Source organism: Mus caroli, chromosome X, assembly GCF_900094665.2.
Source record: "Mus caroli chromosome X, CAROLI_EIJ_v1.1, whole genome shotgun sequence".
Lineage (NCBI taxonomy): Eukaryota > Metazoa > Chordata > Mammalia > Rodentia > Muridae > Mus > Mus caroli.
Window position 1 is genome coordinate 69,463,747 of NC_034589.1, and position 10,312 is coordinate 69,474,058.

The 10,312-nt window shown below is 45.1% G+C and overlaps 2 protein-coding genes across 3 annotated transcripts in view; one reads left to right on the top strand and one right to left on the bottom strand.

The window, feature by feature from the left end:
- Ikbkg (inhibitor of nuclear factor kappa B kinase regulatory subunit gamma) overlaps positions 1–10,312 on the top strand; it is a 66,177-nt gene that overhangs the window by 19,495 nt on the left and 36,370 nt on the right. The window lies entirely within an intron of this gene.
- G6pd (glucose-6-phosphate dehydrogenase) overlaps positions 684–10,312 on the bottom strand; it is a 19,541-nt gene continuing 9,912 nt past the window's right edge. For both annotated transcript variants that reach the window (XM_029473053.1, XM_021153829.2), the window contains 11 exons: positions 6,324–6,361; positions 6,116–6,224; positions 5,072–5,289; positions 3,521–3,679; positions 3,168–3,293; positions 2,767–2,860; positions 2,460–2,646; positions 1,958–2,193; positions 1,784–1,860; positions 1,592–1,684; positions 684–1,491 (listed from right to left, as the gene is read on the bottom strand). In XM_029473053.1, the coding sequence (XP_029328913.1) occupies positions 1,401–1,491; positions 1,592–1,684; positions 1,784–1,860; positions 1,958–2,193; positions 2,460–2,646; positions 2,767–2,860; positions 3,168–3,293; positions 3,521–3,679; positions 5,072–5,289; positions 6,116–6,224; positions 6,324–6,361 (1,428 nt within the window). In that variant the 3' untranslated portion in view covers positions 684–1,400. The remainder of the gene's footprint in view (positions 1,492–1,591; positions 1,685–1,783; positions 1,861–1,957; positions 2,194–2,459; positions 2,647–2,766; positions 2,861–3,167; positions 3,294–3,520; positions 3,680–5,071; positions 5,290–6,115; positions 6,225–6,323; positions 6,362–10,312) is intronic.

Sequence of the window (10,312 nt, forward strand, 5' to 3'; positions counted from 1 at the left end):
ACTTTTGACATTAATCAATGTAGTTTTGATAAGCTATTAATCTATTTCTGGTGAAGCACTGCTAATGTTACCATAGTCCCAAGCTCAGATTTTAACTTTTCTTTTGTTGTCTTCTAAGTATAAACTCAAAAGTGCTTCTTACTGTGCTAAAAACCATCTGTTTAGTCTATATAAGCTTTAAAAAGTTCTTGCAAGCTTCAGGTAACTGACTTGAATCATCTCTCAAAGGTCAAATGGATTTCAGATAAGTATCATCAATCAACAACCTATTCCCCACCTACCTATTCTGTCTATTACCTATTCATGGTGGTGGCATCTCTCCACCTTTCCTTGGTCTTGGGACTCCCCTCCATCAAATGTCAGGACTTTGGGCCTGGAAGTTTCAAATGTACTCTCAAGATAAAACATTTCCCCTCAACTTCTTAACTTTACCTTCTTTCTCTAGTCTGTCTATCTCAGAAGATTTCAAATTAAGAGACTGCTCTAGCATCAGCTTCAGGTGTTTCCTCAAAATATGTAGCCATTGTTGGACTATTTGGACTGTAGCTTCTAAGCAACTCTAGTATATGTTTGATCAGTTCTGTTCTTTTATAGAACCCTGAATAACAAATATGGGAAGTGGGGAAATAATAGGTCTCCCCTTCATGATCCTGGATGCAAGGAGAAAAGGACAAGGAGACAGGTAAAACAGTTTTGAGGATTTAATGGCAGGGTAGGGGTAGGAAAATTCTAGCTGCTGCTCTTGCCTTCCTTTGGTAAGGAGGCTGCCCATAGGTGGGATGAGGTTGACCATGGAGTATGGAATTGGTCAGGGGACATCTAGAGCCCCCAAAATATTGCTAGGCAGCATGAGGTCTCTTCCAGCTGGTGAGGAGGAATGTCTAGTAGCACTGAGGCTAGTGTGGCCATGGGCAGGTCCACTCACATAGGTATCCTTGACCACTTCCTTCAAGTTTTGAGGAGCTTGCCCATAGCCTCAGGGGAGTCTGGTTTGGTCTTTGTCCCTGAGGCCTAAGGCTCCTCCCCTTGTTCCTAACTCCTTTCTTAAGGAGTCCAGGGACAGGCATTCTTTCTGCAGGGGCTGGAGGGGAGGTGATTCAGGTCTTGTGGAAAGATGGGTGGCTCAGATAGGGCCAGTGGTGGCCCTGAAACCCTACAATGAGTTTTGAATGCCTGGTATTTGAGGAATGTAGCTGGGTTCAGTGGTGGTGGCAGTGGCAGCAACATAGGACAGAATGGTGGCCCAAGCCCAGGGACTAGAATGTGTATCTAAGGCGTATGGTCCCAAAGTCCTTCCAATATGGGGTCAATAGTCCTAATATAGGGTTAGATGGTGAGAAGGGCAGATGCAGAAAGGGTGGCCAGAAAAGGCAGAGTATAGATGGTGTAAGTTCCAGGGCTCAGAGCTTGTGAGGGTTCACCCACTTGTAGGTACCCTCGTACTGGAAGCCCACTCTCTTCATCAGCTCATCTGCCTCTGTGGGACCGCGGCTGGGAGGTAAAGGAGAGACATGAGTAACCTTTATCCTTGGTAATTCCCACTGCCCTGCTTCATTTGGCTTGGCCCTCTTAGCTCCCATCCTTCCCTTACCTGCCATATACATAGGGGATGGGCTGGGGCTTTTCTCGATCAATCTTGTGCAGCAGTGGTGTGAAGATACGCCAGGCTTCCCTGAGTTCATCACTGAAGGGATACAGTGTAGGATGGAGTGGAGGCACACAGGGACGGGGTGGGGGGACACCATCCCTCTTGCCTGACTGTGTTAGGCTGGGGGTTCCTCACCTACGGACAAAGTGCATCTGGCTCCCACAGAAGACATCCAGGATGAGGCGTTCATAGGCATCAGGGAGCTTCACATTCTGCAGGTTTGGGAAAGGGGGATGTTGCTGATACTACTGTACTCAGCCACCCAGGGCCTCCCTTAGGGCCTTGCCCAGATGGTCCTCCCTGTTGAACCTTGTATCTGTTGCCATAAGTTAGGTCCAGCTCCGACTCCTCAGGGTTAAAGAACATGCCAGGCTTCTTGGTCATCATCTTGGTATATACCGCCTCATTGGGCTGCACACGGATGACCAGCTCATTACGCTTGCACTGCTGGTGGAAGATGTCACCTGCCACGTCTCGGAACTGCAGTCTCACTTCAGCTTTGCGTTCATTCAGGGCTTTGCCACAGCGCAGGATGAAGGGTACCCCTAGAGGGCAGGGATGACCTCAGGGACTGGCTTTCCTAGTCTTGTGCTGTGTGTATGTGAGAGAGAGCTCCTGTGTCTGTGTATATGTGTGAATGTGTACATGTGGAATAAGTAATGACTAGGGTCATTTCCCACTTGTGGTAGCCCTCCTTCTCCAGCATCCCTTACCACTGAATACCATGTATTCATACCATGATCATAACAAGAAGTGTCTCTTTGAGGGCACACTTAACCCTGCCTTGCTGGATCCTAGAAATGTCACCTACCGTCCCACCGTTCATTCTCCACATAGAGGACAGCTGCTGCAAAAGTGGCAGTGGTGGACCCATGGGGTACTGTGGGGTCATCTAAGTATCCCTTGGCAGCTTCTCCTTCTCCATTGGGGTTCCCCACATACTGGCCAAGGACCACATTGTCAGTTTCCACCTCTGAGATACACTTCAACACTTTGACCTGGGAGAAAACCAATGCAGGTAACAGGGAGGATGTAGGACAAGAGCCCAGTGCCTTGTCATAGAATTACTTGTTATGGGGCATGACTGCTGGGGACCTGGTGGACATGCCTCCACCTACCTTCTCATCACGGACATCATCTGAATCTGTAGTGGCAGGCTTTTCCATGGCCACCAGACACAACATCTGCAGGAGGTGGTTCTGCATAACATCCCTAGTAGCAGAAGAGGCAGATGCTCTAGTTAAGTGCCATTTCCAGGGTGGGGCCAAGCGGATAACTAAGTTCTAGTTGCCCTAGGATTACCAAACAAGGTTTCCTAGTGACAAGCTGGAAAACCTTGGTTCCTTACCCCTAGCCTCTTCCCAGTATCCTAAGGCAAGTAAGTAGATACTAATCCTAACCCTTTGGGGTTTGGCTAGATGGGAGTTATACCCTTCATGGCTACCCCCAACAGGTCACTTGAACACTAGCCCTCATAGTGTGAAGATGAGCTGAGTTGGGGTAGGATATGGGTTCTTACCTGATGATCCCAAATTCATCAAAATAGCCCCCACGACCCTCAGTACCAAAGGGCTCTTTAAATGTGAGGATCACACAAGCAATGTTGTCTCGATTCCAGATGGGGCCAAAGATCCTGTTGGCAAACCTGTGGGAGGTTCGTTTAGAGGCTAGCATGAGAGACATTTTGGAAGGGCTCATAAATGGATGCTACATTTGGGATTCCACAGTATAGTGGCTGTATCTGAGCCAAGTACCAAGCTTAGTACCCTGGCCAGCATCTAGGAGGAATTTGACTTTGGGGCAGCAGGGCAGGTGGGGTTCCTTATATTGCCACCCTTGCCCTGGTTCCCTTCCACCCCATTCCCTGTGCACCTCAGCACCATGAGATTCTGGACCATCTCTTTGCCCAGGTAGTGGTCAATGCGGTAGATCTGGTCCTCACGGAAAAGAGAGGAGATGTGGTTCGACAGTTGATTGGAGCTCTGCAGGTCTCTCCCGAAGGGCTTCTCCACTATGATGCGGTTCCAGCCTCTGCTTGGAGCCCCCAATCATGTTATTTCCCAAACCTTTCCCAGGAACAGGCCTATGGCCATGTCATTCTGACCCTCACACCAGGGAGCAGGGCTTTCAGCCACTGTATTCTCAGGTGACTCAGGGAAGCTCTGCTGGCTACTATTGATCCTTATCCTGAATAGACAGCATCTTAGAAGCTTCCCTGACAACATGGTAGGGACTGGAACAACTCCAGGGATTTTTCCACCTTGGTGCTAGGGTAGCATGACCTTGTTCCCCACCTCCCAGTGCCAGACCCTCAGTGGGTCAGAAGTGGCCCAGCAGCCAACAGGAAAGAAGGCAGATGAGACGTCAAGGACACAGCTTCCTTACTAGTTTTACTTTAATTAGTCTCATGTATCCAAGGTTGGCCAAGAACTTGTTATGTAGTTAAGAATGACCTTAAATTGCTGCTTCTCCTGTTTCCACCTCCCAAGAGCTGAGGTCACAGGTACTGTACCATCATGTCTGGCTCCCCTCATTGGTTTTATGTTCTTGAAGTCTTAATTGTGTTTCTCAGGTTGTCCTGGAATTCCTGGGTTCAAAGGGTACTCCTTCCTCATCCCTTCAGTAGCAGGGACTAGAGTCACTGCCCAACGCAACTGACTTTAATTGATCTTACTTATTTTTTAAACTAGCTTTTATTTGTTTTTTTGAGACATATTCTTACTATGAAGACTAGAATGACTTCAAATTCAGTACGTATGTAGCCCAGGCTGGCCTTGACAACATAATGATCCTCCTGTCTCCTGAGTACTGGAATTACAACTGTGTGTCACTACACCTAGCTTATTTATTTATTTATTTTTTGTTTGAGACAGGCTCACTCACAGGTTAGCCTTGAACTCCAAGCAATCTTCTTGCTTCAATCTCCATCATGCTGAAATTATTTATGTGTCACCTTGCCCACATTTCCATAGATTTTAAAAGACCAGGTTTCTTTCTTTGCCACTCATAACAGAGTGCTAAAGTTGTTTTCTAAATTCAGGAGGAAGAAGAAGATGGCTTGCAGTCAGCAGTGCTCTCTTATGAAACAACACTGCCACCTTGTGGATCTGCTGAGGATTGGGGGTGGGGGAAGGAATTCTCACAATGAGCATCTGTTCTGTGGAGCAACACTGTCATTTTATGGTCCTGGTGGGAAATGTTGCAAGGGGCCACTATTTTGTAGTGAGAGCCTTGGAAGGTGGAGGCTGCCCAGTGTGTGTGGATAACCTGTTCCTTTTTTGGGGGGAGGGGTATGCTATTCCATATGGGCAACACACTAGGGGCATTCATCTTTGCAGCTTGCATAGACTGGCTTGACCTGGGGCTGTTTAGAATAGCAGAAACAGGAACAGACAGACAGGAGTGGAGAAAGACAGGTCTTACGTCTGACTCATGCAGGTCTCTTGAATGTTCTTGGTGACTGCTTCATAGACTGTGGGGGGCAAGGCCAGGTAGAATAGACGGTTGGCCTGCATCCCCTGGTGCAGGGCATTCATGTGGCTGTTGAGGTGTTTGTAGGAGGCTGGATCATCATACTGGCCAGCTACGTAGGAGTTACGGGCAAAGAACTCCTCCAGTTTGGTTCTTTCTTCTGGAGTGGCCTGGGGATACACAGACGAATGTCAACTTCTACTTTTCTCAAGAGTCTACAGTTGTTCTGCCCTAAAGGAATGGAAGATCTCTTTCTCTCTCTGTGCCTATCCCCCTCACTCTCTCAACAATTTCTTGTTCCACAGGTAAGGTGGGTTTTCCTTGAGTCCCTTGTCATTGCTCTACAAGCACAGGAGTTTACTTCATCATGGTAACTCTGTGTATCCACAGGCAGGGGGCTAAGGCACATAGCAGGAATATATGCAGGTGGGGCAAATCACTGGCACATTTTATGTATCCTTGGGGCCCTCATACCTAGAGTAGAAACTGGATTTCAGGAAAGTCTAACCTGAGAAAAAAGAATGATGGAGAAAGTTGTCTCTCCAAAATTACCACAGTAAATTATAGGTGGTGAGAAAATGTCAACATAGTGCAATTACTGTAGAAAAGAGGTACTTGGAAGGGTCCTTTCATCCAGCTACTGGCATGTCTCAGTGTGGTACCAGAGCATAGCAGGATGAAGCCAGAGTGGAGCTAGGAGACAGATATGAGGCTGAAGGGACCTTCTTCCTATCTTTGTTCAAAGGTCAGGAAGAAGGTGGCACAATTAAGTAGACACAACTTTTGTGTGGTTGGCAAGGGAAAGCAAGGATGTGAGGTGTCAGAGATTGAGTGTTCTGGGTGGCCCTGCCTGTTAGTAAGTCAAATGAGAAAGGAGGGAACTATTTCTTATGATGGGAATGGGGACATGTCTTCTCAAGGGATGCCTGGAGCTAGTCTTGCTGTGGAGTAGAAGAAAGGGCAGCACAAGGCTCCAGGATCCAATGTCACACTCACTTTAAAGAAGGGCTCACTCTGCTTTCGGATGTCATCCACTGTGAGTCGTGAGCGGGCATAGCCCACAATGAAGGTATCTTCGGGTAGAAGGCCATCCCGGAACAGCCACCTGAGGGTACAATACAGCTGTTTTCAGACTGGCTAGGGAAGGCCAAGGCCTGTACCTGGTAGAGAGTATTTTGGGGGGTAGTGTAGAAATATTACCTACCAGATGGTGGGATAGATCTTCTTCTTGGCCAGGTCACCCTGCAGAAGAAGAAACATGTCAGAAAGAGCTGACACAACCTAGATCATTCACCACCAGTGGTGATCTTAGTCCTCATTTGGGGTTACCACTCAGCTAGAAATATACCTACTATGCCCTCCCCATATATATCAGAGGATCTCTGAGACTTAAGCCTGTACCAGCCTTGTACCAATACAGATGAGTAGATGACACTGCTGGGTTCAAGATGAAACCCTAGACATCAAATTCATTAGAGCTTAAGGATGATAAAGGCAGCACATAAAAGAAAAACAAAACCTGTGAGGTAAGGCCTCAGATGTCACTGGAGCTAGAAGGCTATGAGATGGTCATTCAATTTGGAAAGTTAGAAAAATAATGGCAGGAAAAGTTAGATGATGCAGAATGAAGTCTTGTCTCTGTAACAAAGGCCAGATTTGGTGCTAATATACCCTCCCAATATATAGGGAGATACTGTTTCAAAATCACCTCTTCTAAACCAGAATTAAACAAAATAAGGTAGCAGTGAAAACATTCAATGGAAAAATTGGGCTGGAGAAGATGCTCAGTGATTTTGGAGTAGGCAAGGGTCCTCATTTCCACCCCCACACTACAAAAACAAACAAGCAAACAAACAGAGTAGAAAACTAACAAAAGAGTGCTAGAGGAGAGCTGTGAATTGCTATTTTCTTGATATGACAAGGCTGTGGTACACACGAAGCCACAGTAGCTGTAGTTGCCTGCATGAGATCAAGTTGGCCAGCATGCTGTGTGTGTGTAGTTCACAAGCTCCCACCCCTAGCTAAGGATCTGTTGGAAGCTGATGGCTGCTAGGGAATATAATTTTTCTTCATGGCCCCTTGGTAATTGCTCAAGGAGTGGATGATGGTTCCATGCTCATGAGCATGTAGGAAGCAATTATTGTACTTAATGGGTTATGACAAAAAGGAAAATTGGGTGGGGGATCGGGGAGATTGTCCAGAGGGGTTGAGAGAGAGAATGGAGGGTAGATATGCTTTAAATGCATTGTATACATGTATGAAATTCTCAAAGAATAAATTAAGAGCTATTAAAAAAAAAAACAAGCCAAAATAAAACCAAATTCCCCAAACATCAAACCAAACTAAACAACCAAAACAAGAAAGAAAAGCTGGGCTTCGTGGCACAGGTCTATAATCCCAGTACTTGGGTAGTTGGAGCAGGAGGATCTGGACTTCAAAGTCAGCCTTAGGTATATACCACAAGACCCTCTCCCTATCTCAAACACTATCACCACCACCTAAATCCAAAAAACCCAAAAAAACCCAACCCAGCCTAACAAAACCCTAACAAGTTAGAATGAGACATAGAATTTTGTTTGCTTTTTTCCAGATAGAGTTTCTCTGTATAGTCCTGGCTGTCTTCAAATTCATCCTGTAGACAAGGTTGAGCTTAAACTCACAGATATCCACCTGCCTCTGCCTCTGGAGTACTGGGATTAAATGTGTGTGCCACTATAGCCTAGCTGAGACACTGAATTAAATTTTTTATTTTAATTTTATTTTTTGAGACAGGGCCTTGCCATATAACCAAGGTTGGTACCGTCCATCCCCTACCCCCAAGTCTGGTTTTCTTTGTGTAGCTCTGGTTATCCTGGAAGTAGTTCTGTAGAACAGGCTAGCCTCAAACTCAAGAGAGCTCTACCTGCCTCTGTCTTCCAGTGCTGGGAATAAAGTCCCAGGTTGGTCTTAAATTCAGTATGTAGTCCTGGCTGGCCTCAAACTACAGACAACCCTCTTGTTTCAGCCTTCTTTGTAGTGAGATTACAAATGTGTGCCACCATGTTCAGCAAGATGGAAAAATGTCTTAAAAAGAAAAAAAAAAAAAGAGATCCAACCTAGGATATAGTGGAGGAATGGACCTAAGGGGTGGCAATGATACAAAGACAACTCCTGGCCTGAAAAGCATTGCTAATGGCTTCTACCAGAGTCAAGGAAGAGAGAATTCCACTCTGAAGTAAATTTCCCCTGAAGATAGAATAAAGGGGAATACTTCTAAGGGCACTTTGTGAACTTTAGTTCTACAACTTGATGACAAAGGCTGATGTAAAACTCTATTGATTGGTCGATTGTTTATTGAGTCAGAGTTTCTCTATATAGTCCTGGAACTCATTTGTCAGCTAGCCTGGCTGTACAGATGAACTACAGGTTCAACGAGGGTTCCTGTCTCAAAGAATAAAGGTAGCGAGAGCAATGACAAAATCAACCACTGAAAATCACATTAAAGGATTTAAAAATGGGCTGAAGAGATGCTCAGTATTAAGAGACTTGCTGGTTTTGTACAGAGTCCCAAGTTTGGTTTTCAGCATCCATATCAGGCAGCTCACAACTGCTTGTATCTTCAGTTCCAGGGAATTTAATGACACCTTCTGGCCTTTGTGGGCATCCATACACATGTGGCTGACTGGCTGGTACACAGACACATATATAAAAAACCATAAATCTTAAAAAAAAATTAGCTAGGTAGTGGTAGTGCATGCCTTTAATCTCTGTACTTGGAAGGCAGATGCAGGCGGATCTCTGAGTTTATAGCCAGCCTAGTCCACAGAATGAGTTCCAGAACAGCTAAGGCTATACAAAGAAACCAAGTCTACAAACAAAACCCAAAACCAATACCCCTCAAAAGAAATTAAATGAAAAATGTTGAAAAAACCATTGTGTGTGTATGTGGTGCTGGTGATTGAACTTAGGAAATCAAGCATGTTAGGCAAGTACTCAACTACTGAACTATATAGAGTCCCCGTCCTGGCTAGTTTTATGTTAACTTGATATAAGCTAGAGTCACCAGAAAGGAGGCGGCCTCAATTGAGAAAATACTCTCATAAGATCAGCCTGTAGGCAAGCCTGTGGGACATTTTTAAGTGATTGATGTGGGAGGGCCCAGCCCATTGTGGGTGGCACCAACCTTGACTGATGGTCCTGAGTTCTATAAGAAAACAGGCTGAACAAGCCAGTAAGAAATATCCCTCTATGTATCAGCTCCTGCATCCAGGTTCATTTCCTGACTTTCTTCAGTGATGGTCTATGATGTGGAAGTGTAAGCCAAATAAACCTTTTCTTCCTCAACTTGCTTTTGGTCATAGCAATAGAAACCCTAACCAGGACAGTCACAGATCTTATCCCTGGCTGACCTGGAACTTGCTGAGAACAGGATGGCCTCAAATTCACAGAAATCCACCTGTCTCTACTTCCTGGGATTAAAAAGGCATGTACCACCATGTCTGCCTATCTTTTGAGACAGAGTCTCAAAAACTTACTCAGGTTGGCCTGGAAGTTACGATTACAATAGGCCTTCTGAGAAATCTTCATTTCTGTGTATTGATTTTTAAAATACAGCAACTTTGTTAAGTTCAACAAATACAGATAAAGGGTTTCAGAAAAAAATTCTATTTAATTTTTTTAATCAAAGAGGGAATAAAATCTCTTTAATTTGACTTAGGACATCTACCAAACACCCTAAAAACACCATTCAAAATGGGGTATTGTTTACCTTTCTTGTTGCTATGAAAAAAATACCTGGCAGAAAGAAATTTAGGGGATGAACGGTTTATTCAGGTTTACAGTTTGAGGGAAGGCATGGTGATGGCAGTGTGAAGTTTGTGTTGTCAACAAGGAAGCAGAGAGATGAATATGGACACTTAGCTTACTTTCTCCAATTTCCTTTTGTTCACTCAGGGACACCAATCAATCGTGTGTTCTATGAAATTCATGGTGGGTCTCCCTTCTTCAGTTAAATTTCTCTTTAAACACAATCACAGACACACATCTAGGTGTCTATGAGAAAATTCTAAATGCTTGCTATTGTCTCTTTAGTCAGTCTTAAACTAAAAGCCCTGGATAGTGTCATCAGACAAGAAAATGAAAGTGGCCGGGTGGTGGTGGCGCACGCCTTTAGTCCCAGCACTTGGGAGGCAGAGGCAGGCGGATTTCTGAGTT